This window comes from Rhodnius prolixus, unplaced genomic scaffold, assembly GCF_049639745.1.
Source record: "Rhodnius prolixus isolate KJV_2025 unplaced genomic scaffold, Rpr scaffold_2, whole genome shotgun sequence".
NCBI lineage: Eukaryota > Metazoa > Arthropoda > Insecta > Hemiptera > Reduviidae > Rhodnius > Rhodnius prolixus.
In genome coordinates this window covers 3,432,089-3,449,875 of record NW_027411592.1, presented here as the reverse complement: position 1 = coordinate 3,449,875, position 17,787 = coordinate 3,432,089, and the positions used below count along the sequence as shown (strand labels likewise).

Sequence of the window (17,787 nt, the reverse complement as noted above, 5' to 3'; positions counted from 1 at the left end):
GAATTTTATCTTTTATAGAAAAAGAGAAAAAAAATGCCAAATTTGGTTGTATTTCAGCGTTTCGCTTTTTCGTGCAGTTTTTGACGATCAACCCTTATAGAACTGTCCTACCGGACTGTTTTAATAATTCATGTCTAAAATTTCATTCTGATTTTTCTGTTGCTGGAGGATTATACATGTTTCTGCTGCTAGCTATGTATTCATGTAAAATGAATGTCCTCCAGAACTGAGCTGAAAATTTTGAAAGGACAGAATAAATAATGCAGGTATTTTTTTCTTTCCTGGCAAGAAAGACTTCGGCATGAAAAATTAATTATGTGAATAATTTCAAGCTTTTAAAAATAATAAAGAAGAATTTATTGGTTTAAAAAACTCTTTCAAGTTCATTAAAAGAAGAACTATCTGAATTCCTTGACAAAAAAAGAAAGATTGCTACAAAAATTATAAAGAAGCTTAATGCTGTGAAAATACTTAATACCAGGCTTGTTGATAATGAATCATCGTTTCAAAGCGTTTTGAACTTACAAGAAACGCTGTTGCTCATTTTTGAGGCAAGTACTTGTTTGAAAGTACTTTTTCATAATAAAATTAAAATTTACTTAGCCTAATTTATATTAATTAAACAGAAATAACTTCTTAATGTTTTATATATCCAATGGTAATTATTTGAAGATTGAACTTAAGTGGTTTAATTTCTCGAATGTATAAAAAAACTGATCTGTAGTTAGTCCACATGATCTTACACTTTACAATCTTACAAAAATTACATTGATAGTACAAAAAATAAATAAAATAAAATAAAACATAACAGAACATTTTAATTATACCAATGCACAATTTATTTGCAAAACGAAGAAATCTTTCTAACTTATCTTCTACATTTACTCCAAGCTTTATTTTCACAATATTTTAGGGAAAGGTAGGGTTGAAAGATGTGAGCTCATAATGTGCCCCAAACAGGTTAGAGCACAATAAAGTTTCTTTCTATTCTCTATTTATTATCTCGTATTTCCCTTATTTCCATATTTTATTTACTTTTCTTTTTCTTGTTTTTTTTACACAAAATATGTCATTTTTCATTTTATATATAAGTCGATTTTATACAAACATGTCTTCTGCTATTATAGACCATCCAATTTCTAAGTCTTCATATATATTTGTCACACACATGTTATTTACAGATGTATTTGCAATCATGATATTTGAAGTGAATAATACTGAGAACCGTTGAGACTTTAGAAGTTTAATAAATTTTTGATTTATATGTTTTACACGTCATTCAGCAGCAACATCACCTATAACTGAGAGAATAAAAGTCTAGGGTGATCACTCTCGTAACTCCCTCTGACCCTGTTTTTCATCAGCACTTGGTACTTCACTCTTCTTCTCAATGGTAGAGAATTACCTAATATACTCCACTAACACAATCTCCAACAGCATTTAGGTGGTAAAGCAGTAGCATTCTCTGAATGGTGGCAACTCCCGCTGAATGCTGAAAAACTTCAGAAATTTCGCACTTTCAATTTTAGCGATCTTTTTCTAACTCGTAATTTTAGCAACATTTATTCAACATCATAGCTACGAGACTCCAATGACAAGAGAAGGTTCTGGTAGGTTATCAGGAAATTCTCTAAAAAATGAAAAAAAGATTGAACAAAAATTACACTTCTGCAATCGGAAGTTATTGCTTTCGCTGCTGGCATCTAGTAAAAATATCAAATTTGATCTTTGCGGTTGTTATTTAGTGGCCACGTTCACACATACGAGTATGTAGATATAGGCCCAGACCAATTGCAGTTCCCAATTTCCACGAGTACTCTGACAATGGACAAATGAAATTACCGTATGAATTACTTTTTAACAAAATGGGCCAAATCAGCGAATGTTTAAAAAAAAATTTATGCAGAATGGGTGGTCGGTTCGCTTTGTATCCAATGATTGAGGAAAAATATTGAAACTGAAGGACAAAATAATTCACTTACAGTTAAGGCTGGTAACCTTAATAAATAAAATAAAAACCACGTTTTGCTTGCTGTCTTTAAATGAAAAGATAATAAAAGTAGATCATTTTTTAAGTTAGTGAGGTTCTTACAAACAAAAAACTACTATTCAAAAATGGAAATAAATTATATTTCTAAACTGTTCGCGGAATAATTAGGATCACTGATACGAGCAAGTTCGCTGTATTTTAACCATGTGAGCGGATATACACAGGTCTGTAATAACTTGGGCTAATTTTTCCAAGGAATATCAATTTTTAGGCATTTCTGAAAAAGGATAGGAATTCACTTCTCTCTAGCGTTCCATTGAGGTATAATTTTCACTTTTATGCAAAATCGGGATTGTTAGTTTTGCATTTCTTCGATTCGTAAATTTTACTAGAACGTTTTTACTACATTAAAACTCCAAAATTATTTGAGTTACAGATTTTGTTTTGGTTTTCATTTACAGTTTAACATATTTATTTTAATTTGCACGGTTTTCCATTTGAAAAACCATTTTGGATTTTTATTTAGCTGCGGCAACGGTAATTTGAAGAACCTATCTTTTGTAAAAATCAGGAAGTGGTGCATCCAAGATTGGATTTTTCATTAATAATTTGGAAATTGTTTTTAAATCGGCTCATACAATTTGATTGATGAAAGGTACAAATTATTGTTACTTGCATTTTATTAAGAGGATATAGCTAACCCAGTGACCTCTGGGTCTAAAGGACTACAACTTGAAGAAAACTACTGTTTAGGACAAGCCTGATAGTCTATTATTCCTGTTACTATCGACCAATGCCTTAGAAACTGGGACAACAACCCTCAAGGGAAATATTCTTCTCACATGAAACCAATTTCAACTTAAACTCTAAAAAAATCTGTACTAATATTCATCATCAAGAAGGATCTGGTGGCGAAATTGGAAACAGAAGTCCAATTTGAAGAGCTGCTGAAAGAAATCCAGTCAATTCACAAATCTCGTTTCAACTCCGCAAGTAACCGCGTCTAATTACTTAATTTGAATTTGTATTACTCCTAATAAGAGGACATATCAAAGCAAATTTTCCAAAAGTCTGCTGCCGCACCTTAAAAGAACTTCCAATCCTGCTTGAGGAAACGGAAGAGAATGATGCCAAGCAAACAAATACCATTATCCCAAATACAGAAGAGTTCACATTCTTAGTTTATCCACCGTAGAAGGACATTCCCCAATTTACTTTCCAATCCACGGCTAAGCAGGTGGTATATTTCGGAGTTTGAGACTTGGCTAGAACCTTAACTCTCGACTGAATCGCCAGGAACTGATGAAGCAGTTACCAGAACTCTCTCCAAGGTTTTAGACTAACCGCGTACAAAAAAACTGCAATTCTGTTAGTTCTAGTAACCCCCGCTTAGTGTGTTGAAGGATTTATAGCAGAAAGATCCTCTTATTGCTTATATTTTGTGTGAGCTATGAAAATAATTCGCAACCACCTGAAGTTTCTCTTTTAAATGACGATATCTTTGAATGGCCTTTTTAAAAAACCCTCTGCCAAACACCTGATGGCGCTCCGTTTAGGCCGGTCTGACGGTGTGAAAGAGGCCTCATACAGAAACGGTAGCACTCACTTTTATTCTATGTTTTCATCAATAAAAATTTTAGTTGTCGAATACAAATTGTTTAGGTTATCGAACTATGGCTTTAGTCTTAAAAAGGTCAACTCAAAATAAATTCAACAATTCCGCTCTAATAGATTTTACATTGTTCTTTGATGATTAAATACCCATTTGTATGGAATGGAAATTTACCATTCGTATTGTGTTGTGCTAATGATTGCGGATAACGAATACAAAAATAGATAATACAGTTAGCATAAAAATCAATACAACATTGAATCGTTCTCAAACGATAGCTTTTCACGAATACACTTAGACTAGATAATCGTGAATAAATTTTTACTACATAAATTAATATTCTAGGAAATCAAATAATTATATTACTATTAATTAATAATACATTACTAGGTTAGGTACAAAGAGGTAAATAGATATGATAATGGATCGAACGATATCTAAACATTCTAGATAATCAAATTAATTATGTATTATATTAATTAATATAATATTATATTAATTACTATGTGCCAACAATGAATGTAAACGATGCAATGGTCATTCACATGACAGAACCATCTGCTTACATAATAGCAATCATTTACTGAAAACAATTAAACATTACTTTGGTAGTTGACAATGTCTAAAACAAACCATATCACTTGCAAGCATTAACACCACTTTGCACAATACTACCGCATTTCTTTCCCAAAATCTTTTCGTCAGACCCTCTACGTTTATGTAATGAACAGTGGGTTTAATTGTAGGGAAATTAAAGTAATCTTATTTCCAGTTCATTCTGACGTTTTCGTTTCATTTGTTCCTTCTGTTCCTTAAATTACTTTTTGTAATCGCCGGTTACATTGTTTTACTAAATTTAGTTCCACTTTCAGTGGCTGTTTCATGCACTACTCTACATGTACGCAAAACATATTAAATTTATTTAAGTATTATTATTACTTTTTTTTCTTTTCCTTTATTTAGCAACTGTGTCATTAATACAATGAGCGAACATTATAAAGAGAAACATGCACACAAAATGTGTAAAGAAGTACACATACGCAAGCATGCGTGGACGGCAACCATCCAGTATTCGTAGACGTTAGAACTGTCCGACAGTCAAGCTGAGGGGATGACTAAGCATGTAGAAAATCGCGGGGCCATCGGCGCCAGTCTTCCAGGAGGATTGAGTGGGAGTATCTGGAAGGAAGAGAGCTTATTAGTGGACTAAAATGGGAAGATATTTGCCGTGGAATTGTATCAGGATTGGGACTAGGTTGGATGCGAAAGGAATTTTAGGTCAGTGAGGATTGTATTGTTGGAAAGGTAGAAAGGAGCATTTGCTATATTTGAAATTGGATCATTCAGTTGTCCTGTACAGCTCTAGATCGTATGTCCGTAAGGGTACTACTGTAGGCATTGTGCAGTCTTCTTTTATTCGTTAGTGATAGCTTAGACCGTCTGAGGAACAGTAACTAACATTTTTATCTAAATTCTTGCCGTTTAAATCGAGTATGGGGATTCAAGGTGAAGATAAAGCCGAGACATTTCACTTGATTCCCAACTAGGACAGGCATGTTGTTAAGGCGAAGTGTAGAAGTTTATTTGACGTGATCACTTAGATATTTTGATTTTTGTACTTTAACTAAGGTTCTCTACTTGAGTTGATAGTGGTTTTGACTGTGATAGGATCTATCTGTGGGGACAAAGTAGCGGTTTGGTCGGCAACAGTCGTCAGCTAAGTGACCACATTGCCAGTTATAATGATGGCCCGATAGGTCAGTAGGTAATATCCCAGCTCTAGAAAACGTGTGGTTGGCGCTAATGACCATAGACATCGATGCGCCGGGGAAACAAAAAAACAGTAATAGGATAGTTATATTCGCTAACTTGTTTCTTAATTTTTCTCAAAAACTTACGAGTTAAAACAATATTTTATAACCAAGCTTAACCTTAGCATTTGGCCTTTATTTCCGAGACATAAAGGTTTCTCTTCTGAAAGAGAAAATATTTAATATTAAACATCTGAAGGAAGTATTTCCCCCTCTCCTCGCTGCGTTTCAGGGAAACTCACCACCGGAGGGGAAGGAAAGTCTATTTTCTTTTTTCCATCAAGAGCGAATTTTTATTTTATTAATGACATGATTATTTTATTTCTTTGCTAAAGAAGTTTTTTTTAGATTTCTGGTGTATTTCTGTTACATTTTGCCAGATTATTTTTCGACGTATTTTTTGTACCTTTCAATTGAAAATAGTATTTTTTACTTTTTGTAGAAAGTTTGTTTACTTTTGCCTTTTTACTTTTTGTGTATATTCGATTGAAATCATTGCTTCTCTGTGCCTAACCCTACTTTTTTTTGGCCAAAATAAATTTATTTTCTTATACAAGAGGAATTTTAACACATTAAATAAAATCTAGAGTCTGCACCAGAAATGGAACCTGGTTCTGCTAGGCCAATGTGGCGCCTAGTTTAGCAATTTGAGTTCCAAAATATATTTACGAGGGTGGTTTGAAAAGTTCTCGGAATCACCGCTAGATGTCTGTGCTAGAGCAACGAGGTTCCTATATAAAGTTCCTGGTCCTGTACACTTTAAGATTAACAACTAGTTAATCTTAAGAATATTTCAGTGACAAATTTGGTTTGAAAGTCATACTAACCTTCATCCTAATTGTCAATATTGTTCGGGTCAAATTTTTTTAAGGCTGAATTTTTACTAATTGGTTAACCGAGGACTGCTCGTTTTTTGCCTACAATTCTTAAATTGACGCTGTCAGTTTGGTGTATAAGATTGCACATCCAAATCACTGACTCAGTCAGTTTTTAAACCAAACTGAAGAATCAACCTCCATCGATGAATGAAAACCCGAAGCCAGTCTGAAGTATAAACAATGTGCTTGCTACGACGGTTATAATCAATGAAATCCAGCACAATGGACCCTACCACACTTTCAATGTTAATTACTTAATGGCATAAATTAATTAATATTATCAAATTGATGGTTGGATTTTAAGCCCCGCCTGAAAAAATAGACGATTTCCTAATTTGTATTAACAATAATTCAATAATCTTTATTGTAAAGTTGTAAACTTCGAAGTAAAATTAAATATTTAATTCACTTTAATATTTATCTTTTGGTCACCTTATACCAAAAACATATAACATCTTAAAAACGTGATTAGGTAAGACCAACTTAGCACGATATTAAGGCCTGCCACGTACTTGCTTGATGCGATCATTGCATCAGTTTCGTTATGTACACGGCATTGCCTTAGACCCAACTCCGTTTTAAAGATTTCTTTTTTTCTGTCGTTCGCCCGTAATAAGATATTGGCAAGAGTTCCTGTAGCTATGCGTTACCCACTTAAAGCCATTGGTTTTATTGCCAGCGAGAAATAAACTAGTCATGCGCATATTATTGACAAGTGTTTTTAGTTGGTGATCTATTTTTTATAAAAATATTTTACAAGGAATGACATTATTTTTAAGAAAATAGTTAAACTTTAGTTTGTACCTGTAGAAAACCTGCCTTCATTGTTTGTTTATTCCATCGCTCTACGGAACTTCGCTTTTAATTAAAGTTACCTTTATGATTAGAATATTAAACAAGTAGAGTGAACCAAACGCGGCCCACAGTCACTGCAACCTTCTAGGGCTTATGGCCACCTTAGTTTTGTGATAAAAGTGTCCTTTATGTTTAGCTTTCTTAGTAATTGGGTTTCCCCTACTTCTTTTGTTTCTAAACATGTTCATGGCCCCGTTTCGCAACAAAAGAAACAGTTTAAAATGATTTCTAACCCTTCTTCTATATTTATTTATTTAATGTTTGTTTTCGCAATGAGCTGACGATGTCGATAAAAATCTACACAGCCATCTTCAAGACAATTTCGAAAAAGTTGAAAAATCCTTACCATAAAGTGGCCGAGTAACCGACAAAATTGTTTCCACATACAGACAGACTGACTATAACTCAAAACGAATGTTACCCCGGCGAAGAGTCAAAGACGAAAATTTGCTACACTTCTTATTCGTACACTTAGAAAAACTGAAAACTAAACAAACAGTATAATATCTAAAACAAGTTTAAATCTCTAAATTAATTAATTTCTAAACACAGATAATTAGAAAGCACAAGTGTAATTATTTAATTGGACAATATTGATTATATTTGTTAACAATTAAAGACAGTGCTCTCTCACAATTACCATCAACTCCTATAATTAAAATTTCTTACAAATCTCCTAGGTCCATCAGGATCCTTTGGCAAATTAAAGGTTTTCTTAACAACACTCCAGTGAGGTGAATAGACATACTCTTGCTGTCAAAAATCTTTTTCAGGAGGGGTTCGAGGAGGTCAATAAAATCAGGTAATCACTAGAGTGTGACAATCGCCATTAATCCATAGTACTGGTGCATGATTTATCCGAGATCCGAACAGGAGGCAATTTATGGGCCAAGGAAGACCCAATGAACTGCAAGAAGCATGGAATGGAGCCGAAGGAGACTTCTGACTTTAGACAGAGCTTTAGCAGCTCTACTGGCGCCCTCACACTCCCAACAAGCATAGGTTGAAGAGGGACAGATTAAGAAAGGAATAATTTAGTAAATTTGGTTTCCAAGTTAAGATTTGTGTTCCTGGATGTTAGATGCAGATAGGAATTAATCTTATGATAGCAATGAAACTTCGCCGGCATCATTGTGTACGCGCTTTTCACAATGGATTACCATTAGTTTTCTGTAAATGGAAAGACAATGTGTAGTAATTTTAGGAAGAGAGTGGCCGATGTTTGAACTTGAGAATAAGTTGAGCCAAGCGAGCTAATTCCAAGGAGTGGCCTAGAGATGGTGAATGTTTTGCAATCATAAAACAAACGACCGATTGAAATAATTACGATTGAACCAAATTCGATGTTTTATCTGATCAGTATAATGATCGAAATCCGTTGGGAACGAATTCATGATTAATTTCTTTTTAAATTTCCGGAAAACTGTGACCACAACAGGAAGTTCCTAGTTAATTAACTAGATGTTTCCTTTTTGCGTTTTTGTTAACTTTGCACACATGTGAAGTAATTCCAAGTTTTGTGAAATAGCCACCTATGATCCTTCCATTCCCTACAAACATTAAATACTCAAACAAATCCTCTTTTAAATTCTCCACTAGCTGCGGGTTTTTCCATCTTTTTTCCTGTATACAATCTCCTGAACGTCCCTAACCAAACAACGTAAGAAGATTATAATGTTTCAGACAGCCGAACTTCTTTAGTGGTGTGAATATATATAAATAAAGTTAATCTATCTTAACTTTTACTGGGAAATTCTTTCTTGTGCCAATTGAATCTAAGTAAAATTCCAAAGTCGAGACTTTTTTTTTCAATCTTTTTATTCATTTAAGATTTATTTTTGAAGCTTGGAATCTGGTACCCCTTAGGGGGAAGAGGATTAGCCACTTCTTCAGGGTACTTGGCGTCCCTGCGGGCATCCCATCCTAACAACATGAACATGAGCAACATACACTGTAACAGCCTAAAACATTTACATAGCACACAAGGGCTTTGTGTGGTATATACCCACTGCTAATCATTGCTTTTATCCCTCCTTTGTTCCTGTCTATCCCTCTCCAGACCCCCCCCGGACCCTTAACCAAGCTAAGATGGGGACTCGTATCGAGGCTGAATGTGTACAAGGTGGTAAAATATATGTGTGGTAACGATCACCTTGGGGCACCGGGCGAAACCCCGGAGTAATGTTGCCTTCCTGTGGTAGTGAGTGTCTGCCACCTCACGTGGGACCAAAAAGTGTATACAAATAAAAAAGAAAAAGAAATTCAAAATCACCAGCTAGGAGTGATCCTAGGCTTCTGAGAAAGGCACGCTGTCTGGGTCTGAACTTAAGGGTGGTAATGTGCCAGACCTAAAGAGGGATATGGTGAGACCCTAGGAGAGCGTTCCTGGAGGGAAACGCTGATCCTACAGAAACAGAGGCTCTTGCTGAGGTCCCCCAGAAACTAGGTTCAAGAAGCTTCTGCACAAGGTGGGGCTTATTAGCTCGCAACCGCTGTGCAGATTGTGTCAGGAAGAGGCCTCTCACTTGTTCGATGACGTTGCATTCGAGCGGTTGCGCTATGAAACCTTTGGAACTTTGAGACACAAAAAGAACTAGTAGGGAAAAGACCTCAACCTTCTTAGTAGGGGAGGTTTCGTCTACTAGATCCAAAAAAGGGGAAGGCACAATAAGCCCCTTTTGGCTGCGGTGCCGTGGGGCACAGGTCTCGCCCCGATATTTAATCTTAATCTTGGAATCTGGAAACCTTTTTCTCAAAAGTAAAATTTAAGGTAAATCTGTTTGCATAAAGCGATTATCCTTCAGTGGCCCCGGACAATCATTGAAGCCATTTTACTCTTAGTAACGAAAACAAAAGATCGAAGTTGGAAGGAAATTGTAAGTTCAAACAGTAAGAGGAAGTTGTGGGAATGTTGGAATCGGAACCATTGCTTCCTGGAACTGACTTCCTCTCCAGGCTGTGCAATCGATGTTCAAGTGCACGTTAAAATCTCTCATGTTCACAGGACTCGTGTCCAAGCGATGTTTGGAGAACGGCAAATGGGAGGGCATCGGAGAAACTGGCTGGACCAACTACACCACCTGCTACAGCCCAGATTTGATTCAGTTGTTCAAGAAATTGTTTACAGGACCTTATTCCCATGATGCTATCAAAGTAAGTGCTCTTTACTGTTATAAATTAAATTTCATTGGAACTATAAATTTGTACAAAAACGAAGTTCACTTTAAAATACATGTTCACTCAAATTAACTGTTACAATTAAAGGAGTGAGTCACAGTTCTTCACGGAACGGAAATAATTCGGGCTAAAATCAATTAATCTGGAAAACAAATAGTTTCAAACCTAATCTAGTACCTAAACTAGAAAACAAAAACAAATATAAATTTCGACAACTATGTAGAAAATTTAGGAAAAGCTAATCTTTACAGCTAATTTTCCAACACGGAATTGTGGCAACACTGTGCCTGTGATAATCATTGCTAAGTTTTTTTTGCCTGCAACATCAACATGTGCATCGGTGTTCTCCTGAGAGAGAACAAGACTGAGCACCACCTATGTTGTGATTCAAGTGCTTGAATTATTGAACGAATTTTACTCCGTATGCTTTTGGTTTTGGTCAAAGCTCTGAAAATATTTCTGTTCCCTTTGTCAGATTCTACGGTGTATTTGATGATATTTTGGCCATAAGGTAAGTGTCCATTCCATACACATCCGAACACATTACTATGTCCGAGATACAGTGAGCAAAGCTCCATTTTACGACGGCTCGAGGTCTGCCGATCCGATCTGTGCACACTCACACGACTCTCTCTTAGGTTATTTCCAAATTTCTTCAACTCCGAGATTTAGAAACATTTAATTCTTATCAATTCTTTACCATATTTGTAAACCACAATAACACTTTAGACAGAGAATTTTCCTACCCAAATTTATGGATTATTATCACCAAGTTCGATTGCATCAGATCGATAGCGAAAAGCATTTAAGTTTTATCTTCGCAATTTGTTGCTCGGAATGTACTTTTAGTTCTTGCCCTTCCATTAACATTGTCGATTGACTTACGAAGTAATATTCATTTTAGTCTATTATGAGATATTTAAGCATACAGTCAAGTTTTGTTTTATTAACATATTAATTATCGCGCTCCATAAATTTCATCCATGTATATATATATTAATATGTGCAAATATTGACCTTTATATTCCTTTCCATTGAGAACATTAATTAAAGGTTGCGAGAAACCACCACAGCATCAATATAAACTTCCTAGTTGGTATAGCTTTCACTAGGGCTTTTCATTTATTCTCCTAGTTCAGGAGGAGTAGCACGCCCTGGAGTACAACATCCTTGCCAACAACCCCGACTTCCTAATTTGGAAATATTTAAATTAATCAACATAATTTTATTTTACTAAAATTTGATCAACTTAGTTTATATGAAGAATCTCACTCAGAAATATGATGAGAAGGTGTTTTAGAGAATAGCTGGCTTTTTCACGACTGTGACTTTAGCAGTCCACTCTCTAGTCCAGCAAAAATAATCCCTCTGTAGTCTGATTTCCAATCATGTTCTAGATAGATGGAGCTGGTCAAAGCACAGGCAGTGATCTCATCTCTCTCGCAACAAAAAATATCGCATAAACCATGTTTCAATGTTGGAGGAAGCGGCCATTTTATAATTGTTTTATTGCTTTTAGTCTTCTTGTTCCATAAAAATTGCCTAACTCAGAGCTAGTTCATTAAATCAATCGTAATAAAACGTTTAATTTGTGATGAAAACGTTTAAGATTCGTACCATGGTTGAGATTCCTAGCTAGTTAGATCAACCTGGTAGAAGACCATGTATGATACCCACGATGGTATCCGTAAGTCTACATGATGCCCACGATAGTAACCGTAAGTCTACATGATCCCCACGATAGTAACCGTAAGTCTACGTGATCCCCACGATAGTAACCGTAAGTCTACGTGATCCCCGCGATAGTAACCGTAAGTATACGTGATCCCGACGATAGTAACCGTAAGTCTTCGTGATCCCGACGATAGTAACCGTAAGTCTTCGTGATGCCGACGATAGTAACCGTAAGTTTAAATGCGCTAGACTATATAAACCTATATAGTGGTTTGTCACATTTCATCATTTCTTGTTTAGTATGTTGGCTCTGGCAACTACAGCACAGATGAATGTAGAGCCATGTACGGTGTGTTATTGCGAAGAATGCAGAACATCGTCCTGTGAAGGGAGTTGTCGCTTCCTAATTATTTTGTTTTTAAGTCATTAATAACTTAAAGGCACTTGAATATAAATTCTACTCAATCTTACTGCCGATTATTTTTTATTTTCATTTTTGTTTTTAATTAACAGTTTCAATTTTTGCTAATATTTTGGAGAGGGATTGGAAACTAACTGGTTTTAAGAGATAAAAATTGCCTTTATCTCAATACCCATTCTATTTATTTATATAAGACGTGACAGCCATTCATTCCAACCAATCATTAGCACCAGGACGTCCTACTGAACAGTGAGTTGTAGAAACTTACAGGAATCGAAGCATCACGGCTGGACTTGTATCCAGGAGCAGCTAACTCTTATCCTACACTCAGTCTGATACATATTTTCTGATATATATCTTTCTTGTTTGTGTAACTGCAGATGAAGTACCAAATAGCGGAGAGGACGAGAACTCTCGAGATTTATGGATTCAGCATTTCCTTGGCAGCTCTCTTCATCTCTCTATATATATTCTCACATTTCAGGTATCTCATTTTGTTATAATAAAAATATTTAATTACTTATTTTATTATAATTATTTATTTGCTTCTAAATACTGATCACCACTCGCTAGACTTTTCCGGACAATTGATTCTAATTTCTAAAAGTTAAATTTGTTTTCGCCACGATATATATCAGTGGGAACGTAGTAGAGCTTCGGATTGAATAGATAGAAAAACAAACGGCAGAGTGCTCTACCTTCATCGGCGAAAGATGGTAACGACAGTTACTCTTTTATCTTCTCCTCACGGTCCCTGGAAACTCTGTAAAATAAACTTTAGATATTTTACAAAAAAAAAAATGTTCTAAGTGACCATCGCAGTCTACGAGGTTTTGTATTCTTGTGTTCGGGTGCTATAGCTTTTTTAAAGATTTGTTCCGCTAAAGCAGTTCTACAAGAACGACAAGAAACCCTTTGCTATCAGAGTGTTTATTGGTATCATAACCAAGATCTCTCAGTCAGCCCTAGCAATGCTGCTGCACTTTGCAAGGAGTATTTTATAGAGATTCTCAATCTCTTTACTGCAGGCATGGAATGATCTCCTCCATTTTTAACTCCATCTCCTGTCAGGTTAATCCCACTCCTCTTTCTCCCTCCCAGTCCGCTATCCCCCTCTCAGTCTAAGAACCCCATGGAGGTATAATAAAGTTGTCTGAAGATCTTCCTAGAGAGGTCCTACAACACAGAAAAACTTTGATCCCCAAACTCATTGAAGCGCGAAAAGAGGGCAAATACGCCGTAATTAAATATGACAAATTAGTTATAAGAGACGGCAATAACTCAGAGTACAGTATGGCACAAAGGCAAAAACGTCAACTCTCTGCTACGCCTCCCGAGAACTTGGATGAGAATAGGAAGCTAAAGGATACAGCAATAACTAAGAAAACAAAATCAGGAACAAAACCAAATCAGATTAAAGAGAAACTGCAGCAATTTAGTTATGGACCTCATGGCTCCTCTTCACCCAGTGTGCTCTCCGATCAATCAAACAGCGAGACTGACTCTACTGTGTCTACTCATAAGAAATAGCAACTATTCGGGACGGAACGATAACTGCGAGTTTTTGGCTTATAATATACATGGTCTGCGGAATAAGAAAAACAATTCAGATTTTATTTCATATGTACAGCGATTTGACATCATTCTATTATTTGAAACGTTTGTGGAAGAGGAAATGATAAAAGACTATGAAAATACTTTTCAAGATTTTCAACTATTTTGGGTACCAGCGGCGAAAGCGACGAAAGAGCGCCTGCTTTGTTAACATGGTTTATGTTTAGTAAAATTTACTTTCTTATTAAAATATATGATATATATTATAAAATTAATAAATAAAAATACAATCATATTTAAATATTATTAAATTACTAAATATTAAATATTACTATATTACTAAATTCACTAAATTACTTCACTATATCCGAACAGACTCCCCTGACGGTCAGAGTACCATGTGGACGTCTTTATGGCTTAATATTCTAATTAAATTTTAATTACTTAAATTGAATAAAGTTTCTTTTTGTTTTATTATTATATGATTTATTAATTTGTGCATTAGGAATTCTATAATTTATACATATTTTTTAAAAAGAAATAATTATAAGTTATGTATCTTTTTAAATTGAATAAAGACTTATTTCATTTCATTTCATTTCCATGGAGGTATTTTTTGCACGACCTTTGACCCTGTTAACTATTTTAGTTTACTGAAAATCTTCGGAATCTTTTTTTCTTCTTCTTCTTTTTTTTATAAAGTTCTCTTAAAGTAAAAAAATAAATAAATAAATATCTACAGTGACTTTAGAAAATGTTAGCATACAAAAATCTCGTTAAAACTCTGTATGAACTGGTAAAAGTAAATAAATGATGTAAAGCACTTTCGCGTATTGCGCATTTTAATTACTGTGTAGCTGTAACTTTGTAGGTTTATTACTCCTAATTGAAACCCTTTCTCAGCAATCTATTTAAATAAGTTTCTTAGGTAGCGGATTAAAATCTCTTTTGTAGTGCCGATTCTGTGGTTTTACGTGCTATATTCTTGTTTAATATTTATGACTATGAAATCTAAACAAAGCATATCAGACTATTGGCAATGCGACTCAACAGAACGGCTTGTCTGCGTTGCCCTTCCTTTCTAGCCAGAAGCCAAAGTTTTTTTCTGATTACAAACATTGCGGCAGGGTAAAGTCGTGTGAGTGTTCAGTTTTGCAGAGTTTCTTAAAATGGTAAGTAGTTCTTACAGATGGTGTGCAACGTTGGGACAGTTTGAGAATGCTAAGATAAATGCTGTATATATATATTTTGAGTGTTGTTAAAGCAAAAATTACTTTAACAAGGAGTTGTGTACACCGAATACAGCAATTCGGAGAAAAGCACCTATTCGACAGATAATTGGTCAGGATATTAACCCCCCTGGCGAAACTCTTCTAATTTTCAAGGTTACTTGTTTTCTTCTTGTGTTCTCAATTACAAAAGAGAGTTAATTATAAATATCAGTGTGATTAATAACTGATGATATAGAGTTCTGTAGATTTCGCTGGGAAAGCTTTTTGTCCTAGTTCTTATTAATACTGAAGTTCTAGAACTGTATGATTTGTACCGCTGACAGCACATTAGTACTATTTAGTCAGCTGTCTGCTCATTAATTTATTTACTATCCTTGCAAAGGTTATATTATTGTTATCTGGGAATAACAATAACTGGGGAACACTATTCATCACCAACTGCAGTTCGTAAATGATGGGAAACTAGTAACCTGATGAATTATAAGTTCGTATTAAAGACTTATGCACAACTTCTTGGCTTCTTTTCTTTGCCGCTACGAAACTATGACATTGGATATTTTGTTTCCATGTCGTTCATCTTGGATCAGCTCGATTCTAGATTTTCAAATGTCTTGCTATGCTAGACATTGCAACAGAGATACACAAGTGATCACCGGTATAAAGCGGAAACACCTTTTTACATCTCAGGGCATTAAATGGACTAGGATTTCATTCACAACCGAAAGCCAATCCGAAATGGTGCTGCCATCTCAAACTCATCTGTGCAAGGTCCTCTTCGTGGTCGTCTAACCTTCTAATGCGAATCTGTTTCTTAGTTACTTCTTTCTGGTGTACTCTTAAACGGCAATCTGTCTTATACTTTCTTACAAGAAAGAATTTGTATTTCCTAGAACCCTAGAACATTCTCTCGTTAGATCCTAGATCTCATTAGCAAGTAGCAGCACATTGATTTGCAATTAGCTATTCGCATTCATCTTTACCTCTGACAAATGTTGCTTCAACTTCGTAGACTTTGTTTGTTATAGTTTATCTTCACGCCCATCTCGCTGTTTGTTGAATGTTTTCTTCATTAACACCTTTTTTTTCTTTTTAATTTTCACCAAATCAAGCGATCTAGCTTCACCCTCAAATTCTTGTAAAGCTCCAGCTAGAAATGCTCTGATCTAAACAGGGATTAAATATGCTCCAGAATATTAATGAAATTATCTTTCCAGTATTTTTAGTTATAATGAACCCTGCAATTATTCGACTGATTGCTTATTTATTCCGTTTTGTTTTTTGTTTTCAGAGTATTGAAAAATAATCGAACTAAAATACATAAAAATTTATTTGCGGCCATGGTTGCGCAGGCAGTGATCCGTTTAACGCTGTATGTAGACCAAGCAATCATCAGAGCAAGAAAAGTGCAAGGCATCGACAATACAGTGAGTAAATATTAGTAAATAACTGGCTTACAAATATTTTCTTATAAGTGGAATTAATTAGTTAGGAAAGTAATTTGAATTTTGATCCGTGGGGGTTTATAGGCATTACTTTTCTCTTCCCAAATGTTATTACGCGAATTTACCAGGATTTTGATATTTCTCTCACGACACTCTCTTACGACGTTCATTTTAATGTAAATAACTTTATTTCTTTTGCAATTCACTGAACATTCAGTTGTCCCTCAACTAGGTGGTGAAGTATCCCAGCTTTAAACTAAGTCAGGTTAACACGATTTCTGGTGTGGACATGGTCGCCATTTGGCACCAGCAATCAACCCGGAAACTGAGTTTTTAATTTTAGAGTAACTTCTATCGCCCCAGAATACTCTTGGAAGTGATTTTTTGGAAAAATGTTCCAAATAAAAATGGTTAATTGTTAACTAAGAGCCAGCAATCCAGTTCAGTAGAATTATCATTGTAAAACTTTCCCGTAAGAAACGGAAGGCCATTCCAGGATTCGGACACAAAAGAAAGGAATAAGGCAGGACCGAGAGATCCTGAAGTTAAGTAGAACCAGATTAATTGGGTGACTGACCTCCTGACAGGATTTATTTCATTTATTTGTTTTTGCTTTTACGACATACAAAACACACTTAGTTATAAAATGCTTTTAACCACTGTGATAAACAATGATGTGAAGTGATCTTTAAACAACTCTACTGATCATCCTGAATTAATTTACCTTCAGTTAAAAATCATCAGTGCACAGTTTGTATCAGTAAGTTCACTTTACGCAAACGAATCAATTTGTTGTTTTTACAGTTTGTTTTTCTTTTCTTTATTTGTCTCTTAGTTCTTTTTATAAAAATCCGTCCATTTCAATTTGCTGGGACTTTCATGACATTTCTTTCGAGCAACATTTAGAAGCTGTTTTGTTTTCTTTAACCTCGTCGCAGACAAATTGAATGACTCTGAAGAGTTTTTGGAAGAGGTCAAATAAAATAAAATAAAACTCATAAAGGAAAGGGAAGGGTGGGGACGCCACCGACACTCAGAATACCTTAAATGATTGAGACAAATACAATAAAATTTTATATATTTACCAAGTAAGATACAAATTATACAAGGTCCTAGAGTCTAAATAATATATCATGGTCAT

General features: G+C 35.1%; 1 protein-coding gene across 2 annotated transcripts in view; it reads left to right on the top strand.

Moving 5' to 3' along the window:
- The window catches only part of Pdfr (Pigment-dispersing factor receptor), a 221,274-nt gene that overhangs the window by 177,084 nt on the left and 26,403 nt on the right, over positions 1 to 17,787 (top strand). For both annotated transcript variants that reach the window (XM_074120573.1, XM_074120574.1), the window contains exons 4-6: positions 10,151 to 10,299; positions 12,799 to 12,902; positions 16,493 to 16,628. In XM_074120573.1, the coding sequence (XP_073976674.1) occupies positions 10,151 to 10,299; positions 12,799 to 12,902; positions 16,493 to 16,628 (389 nt within the window). The remainder of the gene's footprint in view (positions 1 to 10,150; positions 10,300 to 12,798; positions 12,903 to 16,492; positions 16,629 to 17,787) is intronic.